Source organism: Bacillus rossius, chromosome 3 (genome assembly GCF_032445375.1).
Source record: "Bacillus rossius redtenbacheri isolate Brsri chromosome 3, Brsri_v3, whole genome shotgun sequence".
Taxonomy (NCBI): domain Eukaryota; kingdom Metazoa; phylum Arthropoda; class Insecta; order Phasmatodea; family Bacillidae; genus Bacillus; species Bacillus rossius.
This window is the reverse complement of record NC_086332.1, coordinates 118,181,860-118,209,168: the sequence shown is the minus strand read 5'-3', so window position 1 is coordinate 118,209,168 and position 27,309 is coordinate 118,181,860. Positions and strand designations below refer to the sequence as shown.

General features: G+C 48.7%; 2 protein-coding genes across 5 annotated transcripts in view; one reads left to right on the top strand and one right to left on the bottom strand.

Annotated features, from left to right (window-relative positions):
- The window catches only part of LOC134531193 (stearoyl-CoA desaturase 5-like), a 79,267-nt gene extending 60,447 nt beyond the window's left edge, over positions 1-18,820 (top strand). For all 4 annotated transcript variants that reach the window (XM_063366836.1, XM_063366834.1, XM_063366837.1 and 1 more), the window contains 2 exons: positions 16,238-16,420; positions 17,564-18,820. In XM_063366836.1, coding sequence (XP_063222906.1) covers positions 16,238-16,420; positions 17,564-18,068 — 688 coding nt within the window. In that variant the 3' untranslated portion in view covers positions 18,069-18,820. The remainder of the gene's footprint in view (positions 1-16,237; positions 16,421-17,563) is intronic.
- Positions 18,821-21,521: 2,701 nt separating this feature from the next.
- LOC134531190 (TBC1 domain family member 23) overlaps positions 21,522-27,309 on the bottom strand; it is a 205,305-nt gene continuing 199,517 nt past the window's right edge. The window contains exon 14 of the transcript XR_010074961.1: positions 21,522-25,816. The gene's annotated coding sequence lies outside the window, so the exon portion shown is untranslated. The remainder of the gene's footprint in view (positions 25,817-27,309) is intronic.

The window sequence follows — 27,309 nt, the reverse complement described above, 5'->3', positions numbered from 1 at the left end:
CAGCCCAGCGCAGTAATTTCGGGGTGCCGCCGAGAAGGGGTGTACCCGGGCGAACACTTGATCGCCCACCCGCACGACGGGTGGTGGGTGGTTGGTTACGGGGGTGATACCCTCGGTGTACGCCCTCTGTTGGCATCGTGCTTCCTCCTGCGTGGCTGAGCAGCGCCGGTTGCGCTCCTTGGTGTCTTCTGTCGGATACGGGGTACCGTGGGTGGCCCACTGGTCCGGTAGGGGCAGGTTGGGCCCCTGTATCATCTCCGCCGGCGTGAGGCCGGTTGCCGCGTTGGTGTGCCTTCGGACGCAGAACAATGCGTCGGCTACATGCAGGTCCCATTGAGTGTGGTCCTCCCCCAGTCGGATGCGCAGTTGGGCCTTCAGTTCCTGGTTGTGACGCTCTGTCGGGTTGGCCCTGGGGTGGTAGGCGGGCATCGTGTGGTGTTCAATCTGGTGCTCGGTGCACCAGGTCTTCCAGTGACGACCCAGGAACTGACTGCCGTTATCCATCAGGATGGACTGGGGGTAGCCCCAGCGTGGGAGGAACTCCCTCAGTAGGATGTTGGTGATCGTGGGGGTCCTTACGTTACCACAAGGGTATGCTTCTGTCCACCTTGTGAATAAGTCCGTTATTACCAGTAGGAAACGTTTTCCGCGCGGGGTGCGGGGGTGCGGGGGTAAGGGCCCATCACGTCCAGTACTATGGTCTGGAAGGCGGTGGTGGGGTCCCTTGGCCGCTGTTGCTCCTCTCCGTCCCGTCTCCTGGCTTTTCGTACTTGGCAGACTTCGCATTCCCGGATGTACTCCTGCACATCGTGGGTGATGCCAGGCCAGTGGTAGTGTTGACCTATCGCCCATCGTGTCTGGTCTGTTCCCGGGTGCCCGGCGAGGTCATGGTCATGGAAAAACCTCAAGGTCGCCTCCCGTGCCTCGGGTGGGACGTAGGTTTTCCATTCGCGGTTTCCCCTAGGTGTCCGGGTCATCACCACCCCATGTTGTACGCACCACGCCTCGTGTTCCCTGGCGGTGGCCTGTCGTCGACGTCGGTCGGCGTCTTGCGATGTTCCTTGTGCTTGGCGCACACGGCGGTGGACGTCGGCGATGGTGTTGGGTGGTTCTTCGTCCCCTGGGATGCCGGAGGTGATGCGGGCACATGTCGAGTCCGAGTGTGCCGGTCTCCCGTATGGGTAGCATCCCCTCCCAGTCGTCTTTGTCAGTGATCTCGATGTGCGTGTCGGGTTCCCGCGATAGCAGGTCAGGAAGTTGGTTTTCGGTGCCCGGGACGTGTTCCACATCAAAGTCGAACGACTGGAGGAAGAGCGCCTACCGAATCAGCTTTCCTTTCCTCCCCTGCATCGTATGCAACCACGTGAGACACTGGTTGTCGGTCCTCAGTGTGAATTTCTTCCTTTCGAGGTGGGGACGGTATTTCTTTATAGCCCAGACCACGGCTAGGCACTCTTGCTCGTTGCTATGGTACCGGCATTCAGCCGGGCCGAACTTGGCACTGGCGTAGTCCACGACTTCTCTGTGGCCGTCCTGGCTCATGTGGTATAGTACTGTCCCCACCCCGAGGGCGCTCGCGTCCGTTTGCAGGTAAAGATGGCGTTCAGGGTCCACGCGCGTGAGCGTGTGGCACCTGGTGAACGCGGCTTTGACCTCCTCGAAAGCGTGTTGGGCTGAGTCATTCCATCGGTAGCGAAACTGGGGCGACAGGAGGTCTGTTAGTGGGGCTATTGTCTGGGAGAACTCGGGAACGTAGCCCCGTAGCCAGTTAACGAGGCCGATGAAGCTTTGCAGCTGTTTTCTGGTCCGTGGGGCTTCCGCTTCAGCGATCTTTTCTAAGTGGCCAGGTTGGGGGCGGTTACCCTCCGCATTCACCAGGTGCCCGAGGAATTCGACCTTTTGTGTCCCTATGTGGCATTTATGATGTGCTGCGGTCAGCTGGTGTGTGGCTAAGCGTTCCAAGACAAGTGCCAAGTGTCTGACATGGTCCTCCCACGTCTCCGAGAACACTATAACGTCGTCCAGGTATGCGAGTGCGAATTGGCCGACGTACCCCTCCAGAACCCTGGTCATCATACTCTGGAAGGTTGCTGGCGCGCACTTCAGCTCGAACAGCATTGCTCTGAACTGGAATGTTCGCCCGTCTGGGATCGTGAAAGCGGTCTTCACCCTATCCTCCAGCCGTATCGGCACCTGCCAGTAGCCCGCCTTCAAGTCGAGGGTGCTGAAGACCCTGGCTCGTCCTAGCCCGGCTACCGCGGCATCGACGCTAATCTGTGGAGGGGGGGAGCCGATGGTGATCTTATTCAGAGGGCGAAAAGCTACGCAAAAACGCAGGGAGCCGTCCTTCTTCGGTGCCAACACTACGCAGGCGTTGTAGTGGCTATTTGAGGGTTCGATGACCCCGTCCCTTAGCATCTCCGACACTTGCTCTCTAATGGCGCGCTGTTCGCGGAAGCCATAGGGTCTCGGGGATTCGTAGACGGGATCGTTGTGAGTGGTCGGGATGTGGTGTTCCGTTACCGTGGTGCGTCTGTGAGGGTCGGCTATAGCGAACACGTCCTGCCTCTCCGCTAGTACTCGGTTCACAGCTGCCTGGTACCCCGGGGGGACGTTGTGCCGCAGCTGGTCTAGGGTTACACACTCCGCAGGGGCCTTGGGGGCATAACCCAACGCGTACACAGTGATGCGCTCTTGGGTACCGATGTAAACCCGGTTGGGCTTCATTTCGATTACCGCGCTCTGCTCTGCTAGCCACGGTTGCCCTAGCACGAGTTCCTCGTTTAGGTCCTTGACGACCAGGTCATTTACGGTGGTCGACAGGTCCCGAAGGCTTACCCGTAGTTCCGCCTGGCCCACCGTCACCGCTGGTTGGGTGCTGGTTGCCAATCGTAGCTCCATCCGGTGTGGTCGCAGCATGCCGGGCGGTACGAGGTGTGGTGCCACGAAGACGTGGCTCGCGCCCGTATCCACCAGGGCAGCTGCCGAACGTCCGTTGACTTCGACAGGAATGCGGATTAGGCTATCCCGGTGACGGGACAATTGGTTGAGGACCGGTGGTGGGTCTCCCCCGTCACGCGTGTCTCGTCTCGCGGTCGTCGGAGGTGCGGATCCTAGTGTCCCGCCCCCGGGGTTCCGTTTCCCGAAGCGTTCGCCGGCCCTGGTTGTTGGGGGTGTTGTAGGGAGCAGCTGGCGTGCCAGTGGCGTGTCCCAGTGGGGCATCCGCGCCGACACAGTGGCAGTTGGTCATCCCCTCGTCCTGTCGCATTGTCGCATCGCTCCGGCATGGCCGGCGTGTGGGACGGCGGGGCGTCTTCGATGGCGCATCACCGTATGTGTGGTGGGTCTCTGAATGCATCGGGTTGCTGCGCCCTCGGTCGCCACTCGGTGGGTTGCGGCGCCAAAGGCCCTGTAGGTTGTGTTCGGTGTCCACGGCCTGTCGAACATAACTTTCCACGGAGTCGTGTCGAGTGCACCGGAGGAAGGGCTGTAACTCGTTCCGTAGCAGCGACGTCACTGTCGTCAGTGCGGCAGTTGGTCTTATGTGTGGTGACACGCGCCTGAACAATTGCATTTTTTGCGCCACAAACTGTTCAACGGGCTCGTTGTCGCGTTGGTGCTCGCCGTAGAACCTGGACGTGCATTGAACCAGCGCCTGATCGGTGTCAAAGCGGTTCGTGAGGGTCGCCGCGAACTCTTCCCATGGCATGCCGAACTGCCCCCATAACTCCCACCATCGGCGGGCTGCGCCTCTCAGCTGTTCGCTGGTGCGCCCTGACCACTCGTCGGTTGGCGTCCCAGACCTGGTTAGTCGCGCCTCACAGTGCCGCAGAAACGTGCTCGGGTCTTCGTGTACAGCCCCGCTGAACTCAGGGAGGACCAATTTACCCGGGTTCCATATCGGGTGGGGGAACGCCCCTCCACTTGGGTAGGTAGGTGGTGTCAGTCCTCGGGTCTGGGTCTGATCTTGTGCAGCTTGCGCGCACGTCTGGCGCGTGGTTGTCTTTGTATCGACGAGCGTGGTGCTGATTGCGGGTTCTGTTTTAGTGGGTGTTATGGTGGTGTCGGTGTGTGGCCACTGACATGGGGGATGCCCGTAGGCCACTTCCGGTTTTGGTTCGTGTTGCAGTTTCGCCCACGTGTAGTGTTGGGTCTTGTCGGCCAGCTGGCCATCATCACGATGCGCGTGGCATTGGCATGTACGGTACCATGGTAATGCACCAGTCAACAGGTCCATTTTCCTAGGAAGATGGCATTGTGCGCACACATCACTAGCTAGTTGTGGCTGCATGGTGCTCGTTTCTCCCTGACCGTGAAAAATTTAATTTTTTTTTTTTTTTTTTTTTTTAATATTTGCTAAAATGTTCCGTTTTCTGCCCCACGCCGAGAGCGCCAAATGCCGTCACCCGCGGTCTTGGCTTCGAGACCTGGGCGGGGCCTAGTGGGAAGTGGTGGTGTGTGGGTATGTTCCGGTGGGCGCCAGGCTAGCAGAGTCGCTAACCAATGGTTTTGGGCGTGGATACCTTCTGCCCTGGCGTGGCCCACTAGGCCTTCGGCTGTGATTGAATTTAAGAGGGGGGTTTTTGTAAAGCTAGTTATCCAGTATGACGTGTCCCAACCACAGACCATAGGTGATGGAGGGTTTTAAGGTGGAGTTGAAAACCCCCAGTATGTAGCGGGTTCAGGCACTACCCAAAAGTTTCTTCTTGACCGGCTGGTGATTGCCCTGCCCTCTAGCTAGGAACGAGCGAAGATGGGGGAGAGGGGGGGAAACAGGAGCACAGAGAGAGAGAAGTAAATAAACATCAATCCAATACTACTGCTGTATTTCCCCAGATTTCTCTGGGGTAAGGATCCCACCAGGCAAACATTGCTGGAGTAATATATCCCCCAGCCTGGTACAATGGTCAGTGGCATACAGTGGCAAAATACAGTTACCCATAAGATCTCGGCACACTTCCCTAATTTAACAAATACTTTACAACATAACTATATTACACATGAATGCTAATTGGTGCCACAGTTTAATAGAGGTTAAGACACACCATTGTTTAGTCTGTATGTGTATAAATTATAGTTGCCATCTATGGGCGCTGGCTGAACTAACATTCCATAGAAGCACCAGGTCGGAGACATGTACAATGTCTTTCAGACAAGGGTCTGTTCCGGAAAGAGGTGGGTTTACTGGCGGGCGGTTGCAAGTCGGGCTTGAATCGGCCTCCGGCCGGACGACGTCAATCTTTAAATGTCTCGAAAATACCACAACATTTATAGTAGCGTTAAAAAATTATCCGCTAAATGATTTCGTGGTCGCTGAATTCAATCTGTTTATTTTTACGTAAACTTCGAACTAGTTACTTCGAAACTACTTTGAAACAGCCAAAAAGAAGCGTTTGACGCAGAAAACGGGATTTGGTTGGGTTCCCAACAAAACTGGTAGCAAATCTGTTAATGTTGCTTTCAAAATTCGAGATGACTTCTCCGCAATTTGTTCGGAATAACTTCGGAAGTGTCAAAACATTATTTGCACTTAAAAAGTAGAGCCTCGGGGTTTTTGAGGCTGCGTAATTCAAATACCATAAAACTTATTTTAAGCTCGCAGTTTTTACCTTTAAATGTGAAGTGGTCATTTAGAAATTGATTTGAAATATAAGATAATATATATAATATAAGTATAAGACTGACGAACAAAAACCTGATGTGATTAGGCTGAAGGCAGTGATTGCAAATCGTTTGCTTAGGTTTGTATTTGACACGCACATCAAAAATAATTTTGTAAACTTTTTTAATACCATAAAAATTAAAAATTCAATCGAAGCTAACAAGTGGCTAAAATTAACTAAGAAGTTAATTACGCTTCCATATTTTTTTAAAGATAAACAATCAACAAAAATATATTTACTAAACAAGTAAAACAGTCGAATGATAATGAAATCTCTTTTGATGTGTGTTTGGCTAAAATGGCAATGCAAGAAAAGCCCTCAGTCTTCCTCAGATTCACTATCAAGAGTACTGGTGTCACTTCTACTGTCATCATCAGGTTGTTTTAAGAGGGCAACAACATCCCCACTCAGGCTGCCTTTTGGGAGTTTCCCGTATAGCAGAGATAATCGGATCGGAGGAGACGAGCATTAGATGAAACTTTCCGAGATCTATCTCTTCGGTAGTAGCGGAAATCTTTGTTCCTTGCCTCTTGAGCTTCCTCGCTCAGCATTCCGATGGGAAGCGGACAGGCTTTGATGATGAGTTGCAATTTGGTACTCGCCTAATCACTGGCTGGCAGTGGTGCTATCTCTTCTGAAATTAGGAAGGTCAGGGTCGTCATTAACACACCGTAGCAATTTGTTTAACATAGGTGCGAAGAAAAAACAATGCACTTTATGCCTAATAGTAGTCTTTAGTACCTACTTTACAATGGCTTTCGCGTTTTGTGCTTTACAAAGCTCGGTCTGGCATGGCGTCAGCCAGACAAATAAACAAAACCATACTCGCGAAAATCCGAAGTACAACTAGCGCCAGGCAGTGCAGGGCGTGCTTGGTAAATCGACCATCAAGTGTACACATGTCGTCTGCTAACACAATTGTAAGAAAGTACATGCTTAACACATTTACATATATTGTAGATTATTGGTGATATGTTATAATGATTTATAACAATTATTGTTTGCAAATAGTTACGGTAAAAAATATTTATAAACGGTACATAACAAGTGACCATTTCTTACCAACGACTACTGTGCCTGGAGATCGGCAGCCACTCACAATGTTTGTTTACAGTCGGTTTTGTTTATTTCAGAACTCAACTAAGAGTGAACAAAGAACAATAAAAAAAGATGATTCATCTTTGTTTACCACCTCCGAAACTTTCCAGTCAAAACACGAGAACCAACAAAACCACGCATGGCGGTCACCGTCGCTCGCAGCCCAGTTGAGTTTCTGCAGCAGAATATACTGCACGGGCAAATTAAAAATTATGTATCTTTCAAACGAGCAAGTTTGAGCAAATGCCGTTTTCAGCGCTATATAGGGTACATATTAGGGTACCTAAAAACACAAAAATCTGGTTGGGGGAAATCGGGGGAAATTTTGTAGCTCAAAGAACAGTTTGATTTACTTAAATTTTACCGTATTTTATTAAAATACGTTAATTTGACGTCGTCTGGCCGACGACCACCCCAGAGCCCGACCTGCACCCGCCAGTATACGCTCCCGCTAACGGAACACACCCCTGGCCATGGCCCACCCGAGTCAGGCGACCCGAACAGCAATCAAAGACAAAGCCGCGGAAACCTGAGTAGACAAGAGAAGAACCGTACCCATTCCTCCTAAAACATTAAATTAGGATTTTAGCGACAATAAAATCTCTTCCAGACACACCCGTTTGGAGTCTAGCGTAATGAGGTCACGCCTGGCGCGAGAGAGGCCGAGCCTCCCTCGGACGCCATGCCAGTTCGGCAGTTCAGCGCAGCTCACGGACCGGGGCGGACCTACGTCCCACGGAGAGGCAACATCCTTTGTCTACATCGAAAGTAACGTCCGGTAAATATAGTCACTAATTAACAGAACCCCTTTTATTACTTAACCTCTCCGTGAGTACCCGGTCCCTTTTTTCGGTCCAGGACCTAATCCGGCCGCATCAATTTAAAGACACCCCGCACCACACTTGGTCAGCGGGGCTGCTCTTCAGTATACGGCACGGGCCGCCTCCCGCAACTTACAGAACTTTATTTAAGGTCACGCGCACGGCGCTGACCACAAACCCGCAAGGGAACTTGGACAAACTTAATTGCGGTGCGTGTTTTACCACAGTGGGCACAACACCCGCGCCGAGACATTTGCATACGGGATTGGCCGTCTCCAATCGTCCACCCCCTTAATTCAGTGTATTTTTGTATCCCGTATTTTGTATTGCTAACTTACGTTACCCGAGTAACGAGTGCCACGTAATTTGTGCGCGCCCCCTTAATTCAGTGTATTTTTGTGTCCCGTACTTTGTATTGCTAACTTACGTTACCCGAGTAACGAGTGCAACGTAACTTGTGCGCACCCCCTTAATTCAGTGTATTTTGTGTCCCGCCTTTGTGTTACGAAATTACGTTACCTGTGTAACCAGTGAGACGTATGAGACGTAACAGCGTCCGAGGCCACGTAACGCGGAACACAAACCATACGGCGCCACGGAATAACGAGTAAACCCCCCCCGGGGACCTCTGTAGAGTGTTGTATTGTGTACGACTCGTTCCTATGAATAAAAGGTACGACACCACCACCTCAACTCCACGCCTCTTATTTAAAATCATCTCACGCAACACCGCCGCCGGCCCTAGTGGGCCACGCAGGGGCACATACATCCACGACCCCCAAACTCACGACTAGAACCGAGCTAGTCTGGCGCCCACCCGGACAATACGTAGCAAGAACCGCCTTTTCCCACTAGGAGCCACACCGGGACTCGAGCCCGAGACCCCGGACGACGGCATTTGGCGCCCGCTGCGTGGGGCAGAAAATAACGTGAAAATTTTTTTTTCTCCACCTCCTGGACATTTTCGAGATAAATTCACCAACAGGCGACAGCGGAGACACGAAACGGCCATTTTGGACACAGGAAGGGTCGAAGGCCAGACAGACCGGCGCGACGAGGCGAGCGGACAAAGGACACTCCAACCACCCCCACCTCCACACGTCATCACGGCGAGGCGAGCAACGGAGCGACGTCACCACCCCCACCCCGCGCGGACCGTTTTCGCCTCCTCTTTGTGCGGCTGTCCGGGCGCTCTCGGCCATCGCCTCACACGCCCATCCGCACCCCCGCCCATGCCGCGGCCATTCTCGGCCTCTGTTTTGTGCGGCTGTCCGGGCACCTGCCTAGCCGGCGAGCGCGACCCCGCGCGCAGACCTGCACAGCGTGCACAGAGCCACGAGTGAAAAACACGACTCGACACAGCTGAACACGCACGATAACAAGAGATGGATGCAGACGAATGCAGTGGGTGTTACCACCTCTACCCGAGATGGTACTTAAACGGCAGGATCGCCGCGGGGTACGAGTGTGGCTATTGTCAAGAGTATCGCACATACGGGATGACGATGTGTGGAAGCCGGTCGTGTCCTGGAGGAAGTAGCATGGGCTACCACTGCGACGAGTGTACCGACCTATGGCATCGTGACTGCACCAACGAGCGTGAAGGTACTTTGAGGCGCGAGTCCTTCACGTTCACGTGCGCGCGATGTACCGCAGGACGAGCCACCCAAGTGCAGTATTCGGGAGCAGCGCTACTAATTCCTCCCCTACGATACGCCGCGACAATTCACGACATCGAGACGCCACTCACGCAGACGCAAGACGTATCACGAACTCACGCCCCGACGACATCCGCACCGTCACGTACAACCGTCCCGACACCGACACTCACGCAGACGCAAGACGTATCACGAACTCATGCCCCGACGACATCCGCACCGTCACGTACAACCGTCCCGACGCCGACGACCTTCATCATGCCGCCAACAATCCCGCTCCCGTCGCCTCCTGTCCCGGAGCCACCAACCTCGGCATCCCTCGTAGACCTGACGCCTCCCGACCCAAGTCCGGAAACACCGTCACCAGCGAGACCACGCTACATCAACCTGACGCCACTCACGCCGACGCACTACGCCTCACCAAGGACGCCTTCCGTCCCGACGCCGACGCTCGTCACCCTCTCGCCGCCAATCCTGCTCCCTCCGCCTCCGGGCCCAACGCCACCAGCCTCAACACCCCTCGCAGACCTGACGCCACTCAACATGACTGCGACGACGCTTGACCCGCCAAAGCCGACCGAACGACGCACGACGCCGACCGTCCCACCGCAGTCTGCCACGACGACCCGAATCCGCAGCGTGTCGGAGACACCTCACGACGCCGGGATGGCCTCGCCACCGCACCTGACCACTGTCACAGTGCCGCGAAGGACCGTTCCGACGCAACCCGCGTCGTCTACGACACACGCCTCATCCGGGACGCCACCAGACTCGGCACCGACACGTCGCGCCACACCGTCGCCACCGCCTAGCTTCAATTACATGCAGCCGTCGTCACTGCCACATGAGCGCGCGGTCTCAAAAGGGACGCTGGAAAACGGAATGCCCAGGGCCACGACGCCGAGACGCCTGTGCGAGGCCCCGCCACCGGGACTCGCCCCGCGGTGCCCGCCTGGCTTCGAGGCACAGGGGATGGAGCCCACCAAAACGAGACAGACGCGCACGACATCGACGTCGACGCCGTCTTCGGCACCGCCTGAAACATCAAAAACGCTAGAGGCGCCACGACGCCGCCCCTCGGCCGGCCTGCCACAGCAGCTGCCGAGGCGACGCGCACTCTGCCCTCAGGAGGCGCCACGATGCCGCCCCTCGGACCGCCTGCCACAGCAGCTGCCGAGGCGACGCGCACACTGCCCTCAAGAGGCGCCACGACGCCGCCCCTCGGACAGCCGGCCACAGCAGCCACCGAGGCGACGCGCACTCTGCCCTCAAGAGGCGCCACGACGCCGCCCCTCGGACAGCCTGCCACAGCAGCCACCGAGGCGACGCGCACTCTGCCCTCAAGAGGCGCCACGACGCCGCCCCTCGGACAGCCTGCCACAGCAGCCACCGAGGCGACGCGCACTCTGCCCTCAAGAGGCGCCACGACGCCGCTACTCGGACAGCCTGCCACAGCAGCCACCGAGGCGACGCGCACTCTGCCCTCAAGAGGCGCCAGGACACCGCCCCTCGGACAGTCTGCCACAGCAGCCACCGAGGCGACGCGCACTCTGCCCTCAAGAGGCGCCACGACGCCGCCCCTCGGACAGCCTGCCACAGCAGCCACCGAGGCGACGCGCACTCTGCCCTCAAGAGGCGCCACGACGCCGCCCCTCGGACAGCCTGCCACAGCAGCCACCGAGGCGACGCGCACTCTGCCCTCAAGAGGCGCCACGACGCCGCCCCTCGGACAGCCTGCCACAGCAGCCACCGAGGCGACGCGCACTCTGCCCTCAAGAGGCGCCACGACGCCGCCCCTCGGACAGCCTGCCACAGCAGCCACCGAGGCGACGCGCACTCTGCCCTCAAGAGGCGCCACGACGCCGCCCCTCGGACAGCCTGCCACAGCAGCCACCGAGGCGACGCGCACTCTGCCCTCAAGAGGCGCCAGGACACCGCCCCTCGGACAGTCTGCCACAGCAGCCACCGAGGCGACGCGCACTCTGCCCTCAAGAGGCGCCACGACGCCGCCCCTCGGCCGGCCTGCCACAGCAGCTGCCGAGGCGACGCGCGCTCCGCCCTCAAGAGGCGCCACGACGCCACACCGTGACGTCACCGCGGCTACCGGGTCGCCTGAGCTCCCTGCATCTGCCTGACGCAATGCAGGTCGACGCCACGGCACCTGGACGCCCGACCGCCCCCCCACCGCACGTGACCGCCACTCGGCCGATGACACCTGTCATCCGTCTGGCACGACGGGCCGCGAAACGCCCGCATGTCGGCAAGGCTGAGCCGGGCCGTGCCGAGCGCCGCCCGCGCTTGCAGCCCGCCTACCGAGAGCCACCTGACCTTGGTCGCCGCCGCCCCTGCCGGCCGGCACCCTGGCCACCACCGCACCGCTGCACGCTGCGAGACACCGCAGCCACACTCGGAACCACTGTCACCCCCCGAGAACGAGTCCGGGGAGGTGCTTAGGGCACAACCGCACAACGACCACGCCGACACCACCCTCATGATGATGGAACTGGACGACGGGGACGAGGAGGCCTCTACTCCAAACCCGCCCGGTACACCGGAACGGGAGAGGAGGCTGTACCCATCCACGCCGTACCAGACGCTGAGGGCCAACGTCAACAGGCCAGCACCCGGATGTTCGGCGTGGGACGACCCGGGACAGGTGCTCGGGCCCTACCAACTGCGGCCACCGAGAGCGCCACCCGGGTGGAGCTGTTGCCGGAGCTAGGAGGCGCCACGACGCCGCCCCCGGCACGCCTGCCACGACGGCAACCGGGGCGGCGCGCACGCTGGCCCAGTCGGCCACGTTCACCAGGTCCAGTGCGCTGACCCGATCAGCCGCTGACCCCACCCAGGCGCCACGACGCCGCCCCCGGCACGCCTGCCACGACGGCAACCGGGGCGGCGCGCACGTTGGCCCAGTCGGCCACAATCACCAGGTCCAGTGCGCTGACCCTATCAGCCGCTGACCCCGCCCAGGCGCCACGACGCCGCCCCCGGCACGCCTGCCACGACGGCAACCGGGGCGGCGCGCACGCTGGCCCAGTCGGCCTTGATCACCAGGTCCAGTACGCGGAGCCAACCAGCTGCTGAGCCGCGAACCACGCCGGGATGGAGTGGCCGGAGCTAGGGGTGGCCCCATGTTAGCGGGACCATAAGCGGCGCAAGGTCGGGCTTCACAGGGGGGGGGCGTTTGACGTCGTCTGGCCGACGACCACCCCAGAGCCCGACCTGCACCCGCCAGTATACGCTCCCGCTAACGGAACACACCCCTGGCCATGGCCCACCCGAGTCAGGCGACCCGAACAGCAATCAAAGACAAAGCCGCGGAAACCTGAGTAGACAAGAGAAGAACCGTACCCATTCCTCCTAAAACATTAAATTAGGATTTTAGCGACAATAAAATCTCTTCCAGACACACCCGTTTGGAGTCTAGCGTAATGAGGTCACGCCTGGCGCGAGAGAGGCCGAGCCTCCCTCGGACGCCATGCCAGTTCGGCAGTTCAGCGCAGCTCACGGACCGGGGCGGACCTACGTCCCACGGAGAGGCAACATCCTTTGTCTACATCGAAAGTAACGTCCGGTAAATATAGTCACTAATTAACAGAACCCCTTTTATTACTTAACCTCTCCGTGAGTACCCGGTCCCTTTTTTCGGTCCAGGACCTAATCCGGCCGCATCAATTTAAAGACACCCCGCACCACACTTGGTCAGCGGGGCTGCTCTTCAGTATACGGCACGGGCCGCCTCCCGCAACTTACAGAACTTTATTTAAGGTCACGCGCACGGCGCTGACCACAAACCCGCAAGGGAACTTGGACAAACTTAATTGCGGTGCGTGTTTTACCACAGTGGGCACAACACCCGCGCCGAGACATTTGCATACGGGATTGGCCGTCTCCAATCGTCCACCCCCTTAATTCAGTGTATTTTTGTATCCCGTATTTTGTATTGCTAACTTACGTTACCCGAGTAACGAGTGCCACGTAATTTGTGCGCGCCCCCTTAATTCAGTGTATTTTTGTGTCCCGTACTTTGTATTGCTAACTTACGTTACCCGAGTAACGAGTGCAACGTAACTTGTGCGCACCCCCTTAATTCAGTGTATTTTGTGTCCCGCCTTTGTGTTACGAAATTACGTTACCTGTGTAACCAGTGAGACGTATGAGACGTAACAGCGTCCGAGGCCACGTAACGCGGAACACAAACCATACGGCGCCACGGAATAACGAGTAAACCCCCCCCGGGGACCTCTGTAGAGTGTTGTATTGTGTACGACTCGTTCCTATGAATAAAAGGTACGACACCACCACCTCAACTCCACGCCTCTTATTTAAAATCATCTCACGCAACACCGCCGCCGGCCCTAGTGGGCCACGCAGGGGCACATACATCCACGACCCCCAAACTCACGACTAGAACCGAGCTAGTCTGGCGCCCACCCGGACAATACGTAGCAAGAACCGCCTTTTCCCACTAGGAGCCACACCGGGACTCGAGCCCGAGACCCCGGACGACGGCAAATTTGCAAGGTAGTTGTAGCTTTCCTGATACGAAATATGTACCCTAAGAATCAGAAAAGAACGTAGATTAAGCTAGTACCTCTGAGAACTCTAAAATGTTGAACCAAAAGTGAGTGCATCAATCAATAAACGACGTTTTTACTACCCAAATTTTTTTGGAAAGTTGTTTTTTGTCTTCTCTCAATTACTGTGCAAAAACTATTCGTCATAACGAAGTGATTTGTGCAATTCTTGATGCCCTGGAAACTTATATTTCAAAATATAATTGCAGGATTCGCGAAGAAAAAAAATTAATTTTAAGACTTTTGGCCAGGGAATTCGGATTTGGCCCCACTGTGCTCCGGTTGCCGTGTCATCAGGCACAGATGCGGGCGTAGCTCTGGGCGCATAAACTCTACTATCCGCTCCATCATCTCAGTCAGCTCGCCTTCGGTGAACAGCCGCTTGTATAGTCGCCCCATTTTTACAACGAACGCCTCGGCCGTTTCCATCAGGCCTTGCTCGAGACAATATAACTCCGTCCGTACCCACATTTCAGCCTTGACGTCCGCAAAAGTGCTAAAAACCGCCTCGAGAACTCTGGCCACAGCATGTTGTACTCGTGCACGATTAGCCACGACTTCTTCGTGTCACCTTTCAGTGTGTTGCCCACTCTGTCCGCCCACTCGCCCTCTGGCACTCCGTACCGGCCCAGACGTTCGTGACACGTTTTCACGAACTTCCGCGTATCGTCGCTGGTTCTCTCGGTGAACTCCGGTAATTCAACATGTCCCACGGGAATTAGTTGGGCTCGTGGTTCGTCGAGGTTGGTCATAACCGGGCTACATGTCTGCTGTGTCGTCTGTCTCGCACGGTGGCACCACTGGCAAGTGTACCACCCATCTCCGAATGATATGTTATCTCGGCCTTGGCAAAGCACGCTGTGTGCTTGAACGCCCGACAGTTCCGGCACCAGCCGCCCTCCTGCGTTGTCCCGTCACACTCTGCATCCGTGCACTTTCTGTGTTCACGTCCGTAATACTCAGCCTGCACCGCCTGCTCATGGTACTGTGGTTCCTCGTATTGTCCTAAGCAAATGCACGTGTCTATCCAAGATGCTCCTGCTACTCCGCCTATCTGGCGCGGTCACGCACATAAAACACAGTACATGTTATTTACTCTAAACAACACACCTGCCGAATCCCGCCCGGATTGTTGTTTTTTCTGTGAATGACCGACATGGCGCACCTGGACTGCTGTCACGTGGTCGCTCGGTGCGAAATTCCTGGAAGCGCGCACGCTTGGCCGGTCACGTGGTCGGCCGGTCCTGTTCCTCCTGCCGCCATCTCCGCTGGTCCTTGCTTTCCGGTGCACAATCGTCTAACTCACTCGCTCGCAGAAGATGTTATATCTCGCTCCACGCTCTTGGGCGCCATTTGAGGACCTTGCTGCTTACCCGAGTCAGTTTTTAGTGAGCGCCACCACGTGAGTGGGCACGTGGACCCGGCTGAGACTCCCAGACAGGGTGTTACGTGGCCCGTGTGAGGCGAGATGCTAGTCCCCTAATTAATCGCGCTAGTTTATTAATCTCTGGCCCGCTCTAGGCGTCGGGCACGCTACACCACTTAACTTACGGATGCCACGGGGTGGGTGACACGTGGCCACACGTCCCTGATCACTCTGCACATGTCTGGTCTCGGCTGGTGATGAAGAGGAACTGGGGCGAGCAGCTCTCTGCACGCGGGCAGCAGGCAGCTTCCCGCCGGAACGAAACCGTTATTCTTAACATATGTTCCCGTGCCAAGGGTTAGTTTCAAGGAAGAGACAAAACACTCTTATAATTTATACAATCCCTCATCGGGGCTCAGAACCTTAAATATATATTAATACTTAAATAATAATTGTTGTTCTTGGTTGCTGGGTGACGTCATACTGCCGCTAAGCGGCCTCTTGCGGTAGTCCGTGACGCGCAATTTGAACACACGCACGTTTACATACGTCGGCAGTACAAGTGCCGGGAAGGAGGGGAATTGGACCTTGGAGTCGGACCAGGCTTACGAGGCGAAGCCCTGGCTGACGTCAAATACTATGCGAATGATGGGTCTATTGGTTCAGTGTGCTAATATGACTAGCTTTCGTGCTTTTAATATAATCGATATAGCAGTGTACCTTCACTACTGAAAATCAACACATATTTTACAGCATTAAAAATGGCGAAAGCAGCAATTCTTATTTTATTCATACAAATGGTATATGTTTCACATATTATCTTCCTTCCATGTCGACATATATGACAGACGCTATAGCGAATTTTGGCGAACGCGTGAAAGTGTTTCTCCTGTATTTGTATGGAGACTTATGACTCATGCTGTATATTTTCAACTTACTGGAGCCCGGAAAAAGTTGTACCTAATCTATTACTAGTGCTTGTAAGCACTGCAGTGAAACAGGTAGTCATCACGTGCATAAACGAGCTGAAAGCAGTCATCTTGTGCCGCAGATACTTCACTTCGCTGAAGATCCTATGCTGCTTCGTCTTCCCGGTGATCGTGCCTCACTACCTGTGGGGCGAGACCTGGTACAACTCCGTGATGCTGTCCATTTGGCGCTACGTGCTCATGCTCAACGCTAACTGGCTGGTGAACAGCGCTGCGCACATCTGGGGCTACCGGCCTTACGACAAGTACGAGGCACTTGCAGGGATGGTGTTTCTGTGGTGGCTGGGGGTCACGTACAGCATAATTCATAGCAGGAACAATGCCCATATATGTTGCACTGCAATATTGCTTTGGGACTATTGTTGCTATCATTACATAAATGAACTCTATAACATAGGTATTTCTAGTGATCCACCTATGAGTTAATTCATATAGCAAACATTTTTATAAATGTAACTTTACTTTTCACTAACAGTTTTAATGTTTATGCAGCATTACATAAATGGCATTAAGTATCACAGGCTTTCGCAACAACTGTACGAGGTTGCTTGTTTATAGGTTCTAGTCACATAAAAATTAGCAAAGCTATTCAGGTTCGATCTTCAATTTATTTTGGTTCTGGTTTTTGTATTTTGAATACACGTTGTTGTAGCTGAATAACATAACATTTGGTTTTCTCAGGGTACTTATCTACCCCTGCATTCCAGCATTACTATGTTCTGGGAATTCATACATGCCAGTGATTGGGTTATGCATTATGCTCATGAAGCGAGTGTCACAGGTTTGATCTGAAACCTGGAATGACACAAATTTACGAGCCCCAAGTCTGAATCCAAATGATTTGTAGCCTTAAGCCTCTGTGCATGATGGTGTGGCATACATCCATGAACGGGTTCCACTTCATATCTAAGAGTGTCACTTTCACACAATGTACCTCGCTCCCTGAACTATGCACGGGATGTCTGGCAGTGTAACCACAGTGCTAACTTCCCACCACAGTGACCCAAGTCAAGCTCTCAGTGGCTTTTTACATGCAGGAAACATAGCAGACACAGCGGATGGCTTTAGTCTGGAAGTTTTCTCAGGATACTGTTTCTCTCAGTTATGCATTCCATCAGTCTTTAATGTACAACTTCATTCCATTTAAACTTTGCAGGGATGGCAGAAGTCTACCACTCTAAAAGTAATGTTCCCAGTTCTTTTAGCTAGTCAATGAAAACAAAATTCAACAAACTAACTTACAGGGATGTGAGAAAACAGTAATACATATGTATTTCATTAAATATTCATACATTGGCCCAGCTCCCTAACTACAAAAAATTATTTACTGATTTTCTGCTGTTGCAGGTGACTGTACTGTGTACTCTGACTTGTGACTGTCGGTTTAGGCGCATCAACCCAGCTGAAAACATGGCGGTATCCTTCCTGACCCTGGGCGAGGGCTGGCACAACTACCACCACGTGTTCCCGTGGGACTACCGCGCCGCCGAGCTCGGCACATACTTCCTCAACATGACCACCTTCTACCTGGACATGTTCGCCAAGCTGGGCTGGGCGCACGACCTCAAGTGCCCCTCCCCGGAGCTGGTGGAGAAGGTGGCGAGGCGGTACGGTGACGGCAGCCACCCCAGGTACGGGCACGTGTGCGAGGTGAAGGAGGACGAGGACCCCGGAAAGAAGGTTCTCTACCCTTCGCCAGAAGACAACTGGGACGAGATTCTCTCCGAGTACTCGACAACCGACGTCAGCAACGGAGTTGGCCCTGCAGATGTGTCACAGAGTCAACAAGAGGCTGTGACTGCTCCAAATGACAACGGAAGCACAGGTGACAAAATGACCCACTTGTCACAAAGGGGTTTGATTTACAAAGCGAGAAGTACAAAAATGGCATAGACAATATTTTCAGCACACTAACTGGCATCCTCAGATACAGGAACCCTATTTTCTCTCCAGGAAAGGCTAAAGACAGTAAGTCGTCGTCCATTAATAATAGTTTATCCAGAAACAGTGTTGTACCAAAGCGGAACATTGCTGTTAATGAAAAGGAAGCAATGAGCAATCATGTGAAACCAGCAGTACCTTACAATATCACAAAGAAAGGGGTTGCCAAAAATGAAACGTCTGTAAATAATCCCCAGAAATGTGGCAGATCCCAAGAGACACACACAAAGATTGACAATGGAGTCATGAATTTTTTTGAAAGTAAGAGTTGTCAAAAAAAAGCCTAAGCTAATAACTGAAAAAAAATTTCCAAGTGAAGTTCAATGTGGACAACGATATTGCACAAAAAACATCAAGGCTAAAGAAAATGTTGACAAAAAAATTGGCTGATATATTCATATTCAACCAAAAAAGTTTTAGTTTACAATACCTACCTAAAAAATTTTAAGCTTTAATAATTGTATGTAAACTCGTTAAAGAAACAACTTCACCACGATATACCCCTTCACAACTGGATTGTTTTCTTAACTCATGCTTCTTTATACAAATATCATTTAAAATAATGCCAAAATCATACAAGCTTATTCACATTGTACAGAAAATGTAAAAAAATTAATTTATACAATGATTTGGGTGATATACTCAGTCACAAAGTGTGCGACACAAAATTTATATCCATGTTGAATAAATTATGGGTACTTCAATTTTCTTGTGGAATACTGAGTTTCTGTTTTCAAAACCTGAAAATTACTCTTTTGTAGCAACTATGCCAAAACTTTAAAAACAATTCAATAAGTTCCTTAAAAAAAACTAAAGTATATCTTATTGATATACTACTCTTAAGTTTCTATGGTATCCTTTTTTTCTTTAGTATTAGTATTGAAATTTTTAACTTATGAAATGAGAGTGTTTGACTGTGTTAATATCCTGTTTTTTTTTATAGTCAATGTACACAATTGAAATAGTATTTTAACATAAAGAATTAAATAGAATCAAACACAAATGTAGGTACATTATAAGGGGCTCACCTACCTATAATTTAATATTTGGCACATACATAAGCTAATAGCGCCTCTATCATGCTCATCTGAGGCCATGATGTCTTCACACAAGAAGCAGTATGTATTTCTGTGTTGCTGGGTGCAGCTACAAGACTTACATGTGTGACCTCATTTTAAGGTGCTATCATTCCAAATTCAGTGCCACAGTTTACCTACCCAACAGTTATTTTGGAAACAATCAACATGAGAATGTTTACTGCTAAAATTACTGTGAGCCATTTAAATAAACCATAAATATTTAAGTTAAAGTTACTCCAGTTGCGAAGAGCAGGGCAGCTACATTATTGAAGTCCTTGAAAAAAAAAACTAGAACAGCAACAGCAATGCATTCTTCTTCCTGTTGTAATATTCATCCAGTATGAGGTAGAATCAAACAATAATAAAATAACACCTTACACCAAGCTACAAGAAAACAAAAATTAGTGAATTAACCCCACATATAAAAGCTCCAATGTTTAGGTACTTAAAAAATTTTAATTCATTGGCAACAATTGAGAAAAATATCTAAATAAATTAAAACTTTAATTTTCATGACAATGTATTTAATGTTAAAATCATACATTTCACAACAAAAATATTTTATTATAATATAATTCATAGCATTTAACATTGTATTACATTAAAAGATTGTGGTGCATAAATATCACATATTTAATATTACCAGGGTAGTCAAAATAAATTAAATTTTTGAATAAAACATAGCACATTTGCAATGATCTAATAACACAAAAATTTGCTTCATACATAGATATTTCCAGTAGCTAACCCTCAAGTGGAATCTGATGCAATGCATATGTATAAGAATAGTAATTAACTTCATCTCTCACATAATTAATATGCAAGTTTTGGAATTTTATGAAACAAAAATTTACGCTTAAAAAATTGTAAAATATTCACTCTGTTAACAATGAAGACAACCAAAAGTTTAATTATTTTTATTTTATTTTAAATTTGTTACATGCCCACTAACAGTCACTAGGTACTTTGGCAGTGGGCACTACATAAACAAAAACAGGACAAATATAGTCAGTGCAAGCATGTGACCACCCCCAGCATTTACGCACCAGGCAGCAGGCGCTACCTGAAGGGGAACACCAAACCTCGTACTTAGGGACTATTGTAACCTATAATATTTTAACTGTGACCCAATCTTTTGCTACTAAAAGAAAATGTTCATAAGTCTTCGTGACTGTAGAGTAACAAGATGTAGATGCTAAAAGTAACCTGAATTTTAGGCCAAAGTTCAGTAATTCATAATTATTAAATAAGCAATCATTTACATTATTATAATACAAGCCCACATATGACCAATATTTGAATATAGAGAGAGGGAAATCATTTTGCACATGAGAATAAAAGCTGTTATGGTAATAATGTTCCCTATCACTATGCCTATCTCCAATATCACTCAAATACTACAACGTTAGAAAATTATAACTGTAACAATAACAATTTTTGATAAAATATTATCAGTCACTAGCTAACACTGCAAACTTCCTCATTTAAAGGTTTTTATTCACTGCTCTCTTATATGTGTGTGTGTGTGTGTGTGTGTGTGTAAAATATATATATATATATATTGTTACGATTTACCTGCAGGGTTCGTAAAGGATAGCCCAATTAATAGATTTTATTTCACAAACACAGTTTTATTTATTACCACTACTTGTCACTTACAATTAATCTTCTAAGATGGCAAATAATTAACTACACTTAAAGAAATGTCTATTCCCCAGTCACTCGTTACACACACCTCGCTGGGCCGCACTTCCGGCGCAACTTTCGCCGCAGCACCCCTCGTGGGTCCCCGCCGCGGGACTCCGTCGCCACACTCCACCGCCACCGACGACACTTGCCTTCGCCGAGGATCCACCCGACTCCTCGCTCGCAACTTCACTCAGGACTCCGCCGCGGGAGAACTCACTCAGTCACCGACTGACTGACTGACTCAGACTCAACCACCTTATATAGCCCTTGGGTTCCCGTCCAGAACAATCGGGCATGTCTCCGAGATATTGCGCGACCTTCGCCGTCGAAATGCCCAGAAACGCGTCGTGAGTCCTCGAAGGACGCGATGGCTGCTCTAAGAACGCCGATAAAGGCGTCTGAGTCCTTTTATTCCGCAGTGCGGCCTCTTTTAAGTAACCCGATCTGAGGCAGGTGCGCGCTGCGACGGTCAGGATGTAGCGGGATAGTATGACACGAGATACCAGGGAGAGAATGCAGGTGGAAGGGGGCGCAGACAGGCCGAACGAGCACGGCAACGCCAGCACTGCAGCCAAGCGCGATCGTAACAATATATATATATATATATATATATATATATATATATATATATATATATATATATATATATATATATATGCGCACAACTTTGGGTATTGTGGACCCATCGGTTAATGTGGACCCACGCTGTCAAACTCTGTATATGTGCTGCAACCTAGGAAGAATCACAAGAACTAATCTGCCACAGAAGCTCAGTTGCTTAGATTGTTGAAAGCGTGCGCGCATACCAATCTCCACAGGTTACGTTACGGTGACGAAAAACCAAGATATAAAAGTTTTTGCAGGTATGTATGTCTGTGTAACGTGTTGAAATACTTAAGGTAAATAAATTATGTATAATATTTAAAAGTAACGATAAAGGAGTCTGTGTTAATGGTAGGTGTTGGAAATGGTCAGCACGTAAGTAGTTTCGATCACAATTCCATTTGAATAACAATGGCGTAGGTCGACTAAAGTGGACCTATGAGGTGCGGATAAAGTGGTACCGGTCCATTTTACCCGGCATATTTTACGTAACATACAGGTTTTTTAAAATTAATTTTTACTTTAGGTAGGATTCACGATACTTCAAATTTCGCTTAGAGTAGCGGCGGAAGTTAGTAAAAGTCAATCAGTGAGAAGCTTTTATTTAAATGCTACTCGCTGATTGGTTAGTTTAAATTTCAACGCAACGCTATGTGAAAATTCGCTGTATCGTGAATACAGCTTTACTCATTTTTTTATAATGTCTATAGAAAAGTTTTTTGGTTTGTTGCAGATGTCAACACAGGCAGAAAAAGTGGGAGTGTCAAGAAAGAGATTGACAACATGGAGTCAACAGTCCATGATTGCTGCTGTTCATGCTGTTTGTAAAAAAGATATGGGCTTGCATAAAGCGCAAAAAATGTTCAATGTGCCTAAAACATCTCTAAGAAGATATGTCAATATGATTGACCAATCTCCTGAAGAATCCATTCTTACAACATCAGGTAGGGAAACAATATTTAGTCCCAGAATGGAACAACAGTTAGTCGAGTATTTGTTGTTTATGGAAGCTAAATTATTTGGTTTAACTATGCAAGACGTAAGGAGGCTTGCCTACCAGTTAGTGGAAAAAAAATTATATTGAACACAGGTTTTCTGAACTCAGGGGGGCTGCTGGAAAGGACTGGTTATATGGATTTCTAAGGCGACATAAAAATATTATCACATTGCGAACTCCTTCAGGAACATCAATAACCAGAGCCAAGGGGTTCAATAAAACTAGTGTTGCAAACTTTATTGATATTTTGGAAAGCGAATGTGACAAAACGAACTTCCCTGCAACTAGAATCTACAATGTAGATGAAAGTGGATTGTCTGTGCTAGCCAGCAAAATACCTAAAGTGATTTCTTTAAAAGGTAAACGCTAGATTGGATCAATTTCATCAGCCGAACGAGGTTCACTTATCACTGTGATAGTATGAATGAGTGCTGGTGGGAGTTATGTACCACCTATGTTAGTGTTCCCAAGAAAAAACTTCAGACAACATCTTACAAACAAAAGGTGCTCCTCCAGGTTGTGTATTTACCTGCCACCCTTCTGGATGGTTCAACTGTGACATTCTCAGTGAATGGTTTGATCACTTTGTGTATAGTACCAAACCTACATGCTCTGATCCTGTTCTCATTTTGGATGGAAATTTCAGCCATACCAGGAATCTAGACATTATAGACAAAACCAGAACGAATCATGTCACCATAATTTGCTTGCCACCACACAGCACACATCAACTTCAACCCCTTGATAAAGCTTTCATGGGTGTTCTGAAACATTATTATAGTGAAGAAGTATGTTCTTGAGGATAACAGGCAGAGCTGTGACACATTTCGACGTAACTGAACTCTTTGGGAAAGCTTATCTGAAAGCACAAACCAGTGAAAATGCTGTCAGTGGTTTCCGCAAGACAGAAATACATATACCCAATTAACAGGAACATATTTTCAGATTTTGATTTCGCTTCTTCGGAATATTGGGGTTACATGGCGGTTCAGGAAGGTACAGTTACAGCGAGCCCAGAAATATCAGGGGGTAATCAGTCACCTTTACGAGATGTAGCAGACAAATCTTCATCTGAAGCACAGAATATACAACCAAACACATCTTCTGCTGCCGATGAAGCTTTTCTACTATTTCGAAATGTCAGCCCTAACACTTCTTCAGTCATAGAAGAGCCTTCAACATTTCTTCAGAGTCCGCTAGCCAAATCACCACCGGGAGGAACTGCATTTTCAGTAAGCCCTAGTGACATTTCGCCATCTCCAGTAATCGCTAAAGCAGCAACAACAAGAGGTAGGCCAAGAGGAGCGGCATGTGTTGTTACATAATCTCCTTTCAAAAACAGCCTTCAAGAAAGTCGTAAACGAGCTGCCAAAAAAATCCGGCCATTTCAGCCTACTGGAAAAAGTAACCTAAATAAACAGCTATCTGGGAAGATTATGGATACAAAGCAATCAGTTGAGCGTAATACATTTGACGAAACTGATGCTACTTGTATCTATTGCTCTGGAAAGTTTTCTGATAACAGAGCTGGGGAAAAGTGGGTTCAGTGTCTGGAGTGTTTGGACTGGAGTCACGAAGAATGTGCTGACAATGAAACTGCACATTTCGTATGTGATATTTGCAAAACCTAATCCACCACTTTAGCACATATATCTACTGACATAGGGCCACACGTATGTGGTTAGAGCATTCTTATTACAATAATGTAGTCTAGAATGTTTTCAGTGCGCAAATAAGACATTTAGAATATTTAAGTAAATATGTGCACTATTATTCTGCTAAACTTCACTATTAATAACTTTTTTGTCTCCGAAACGTGTACCCACTGTATACTTATATAAAATAAAATGTAATCTTTGTTTAAAAGTTTTAATAATTTGGGATGGGTAAAGTGGACCCATGGTTCCACTTTACCCACGCTGTTCGGGTAAAGTGGACCTTCCCATACTTTTTATATATCACTATATAAAGCCAACATCCTGAGTGAAATAAGTAGGTTCCATATTTTCGTTAGCCTTACATACCACGCTGTCATATTGAATAGACAGATGTAATTATCTTATACAGATACTGAAATACAACAAAAAAACGAAAGGGGGCTCCACAATACCCGAAGTTCCTCTATATATACACACACACACATTCATATATACATACTCACACACACATATATGTTCCAAACCGGTATTTGTACTGAAATACTGGTTATTTTAAATTAATAGTTTGTTAATTTAATTTTTGTAATTTAAGTTATCCCTGGCTGAACATCAACACTAACATTAACATTAACATTAACTTTAATTATAAGGGAATGTGGTGTATACTGGCAAATCAGTAAAATTTTACAAATAATCTTATAAACTGACTTCAAATAAGTAAAACAAAAGTTACATATAATTACATTTGCAAAAAAAAATTATAAGAATCAGACAGTTACTAAATAAACCAAAATCATCTCATAAATAATATGAATAATAAAACTGATACAAAACAAATGCACTGTCACAGCACCAGTTAACTTATTTTAAGCACAAGCTGCTACTAACTCATTAATACAAAATCATCACATACCACCAATTTAATCATATCTAATTTAACAATGCATAAAATGATAAGAAAACAGCACCATACAATTCTTTTAAAAAAAAAAGAACACAAATATACTAATTTATATAATCATAAATAGTATAATATATTAATTAATAACATTCTCTCTTAGAATGAAAACATTAGCTCCACTATGATTCGCGTACATGCTAAGGTAACCCATTTCCACACAGAGTTACTTTCAAATCAGCATCTCATATCTTGAAGACTCATTTCAGATAGTGCTCAAATCAAGCATTTAGAAAATACATAAATTTTTACTACACGAAAATAATGATGCATGACACCAGCTCAAGGAAAAATGTCAGAACCGCCTGGCCTCTAGCCTACCACAAAGATGGAAAGACACAAATGTACCAGAAGGTAAGAAATACATCACAGTGAGTGCAGGCACAGTGCATAGGGAATTTACGAGTGTAAAGAATTTATTTTCAGCATATTGGCTCCGTGATGAAACGTATGCAGGACGAGGCGAGTGCTCAGTAAAACTAAATCTCAATTGATTGAACTCTGACAGTTGTGGACACCGGGTCGTCGGAAGAAGTCGCGGTATGGGAGGGTGCATGCCATATTCACGAGACAAGATGGCGGTGAGATCACGACTGTAAATGTGTGTCAAGTGGAGTGCTGCCCGGTGTCTGGAGAGCCTGCCATCACTCGGTAGGGTGTGCGTGGCAAAGCGCAGGACATGCGCGGGAATCAGGGCTGACCGTCCACGAAAGCCCCTAGAACCAACAATGAGATCAAGCTTAGCAGCCGTAATGCCAATAGTCACATACCAGGATTCTCTAGCATATTGCTGAACTGAAACAAACTCACAACGGGTGTCTTCAAATACCCGGTGAACCAATTTCAGGACATTTTCAAGACTTTCAAATGCAATTTTCTTAAAAGTATTTTATCAAAGGTTGATATACACCACTCATTATACATGCCCCTCCTAGTAAGTAAGCTGCTGCTACACCTCAAATTACAAAAAAAAATCTAGCAATGCAATAGCTGTTGCCACAGAGATGAAGAAAGCTCCAACAAGCTCATCAACTAGTATTAAAATTATGATTTAAGGAGTGGCTTTCTCAAAATATCATGTAGCATGACCTGCTTCGTGTTTCGAAGGTCAAGTGTGCAAAATTTCATCAAGATAGCAGAAAAATTGTAGATTTAGATAAGAAACAAACAAACAGAAATTCTACTTTACATATACAGATATAATATAACCAAAAATAAACATGAGCAAATGCAAAAAAACTAAATTTTCTATAATTCATAAAAACATACTGATTTTTAAGTAAGAAAGCTGAAAACCTTTTAGAGATAATTTACACATAATTTAAGTTGACTGTCCCCAACTATTTAGGTACGTTCAATGTGCAACCAGGAACTGAAGTGAGGCGTTGAGAAACAAAACGAAAGTTACCAAAAAGCTGCCGGACATTAAAGTTTCATGACGTCCAGCACCACTGATGATTATTTAAGGACTTTTTCATGACTTTTGTGGCCAATCCTTCAGTTTCATTACTTTTGCATGACATTCAGGACTTGCTTGACCTGTAGACGGAATACACGAGCTACAAGGACGGTCAGCCCGTAACAGTACATCATGTTTGATGCAACAGGCACGACGCCCTGGGCTCGCAGCTAAGTCGGGAACACAGTGTTCTGTCAGCTGGAGGCAGATCAGGTCACCCTGCTCCACCTGGGAGACTCCCTGCATGCTCTGACGTGCACTCGCAACAGTCAGGCACTTACTACTGTAGAACCCTGTTATAATGTTCCTGCATATAATGTTTTCCTGCTTACAATGCCATATTTTTAAAGTCACAATATTTCCCCCATAAGGACAATGTATTTATTTCCTGCATATAGCGATCTAAAATAGTGTAATTTCCTGCTTATAATGTTTGCTTTCTAACATTCAGTAAATGGGGATAAAATGTTTAAAACCAAATTATTCCAACACTTACGATAAAAAGTTTCCTTTATGTATGTTTATAATCACTGCCATACAATACAAGAAGTTTGTTAAAATACAATTTTAAGCAATATACTGAAGGTACACAATGTTCATAGTTACGTGTCAGTTGGCACCCTTAGTCAACTCTTCTCTTCCTTGCCATTCCAGTGGGTATTCAGATGCACGTACATAGTCATACGATATTTAAGTTGCCAACCATTGAGCGAGAGCATAACTAAAAGTGTTTTCTATTGCTTACAAATA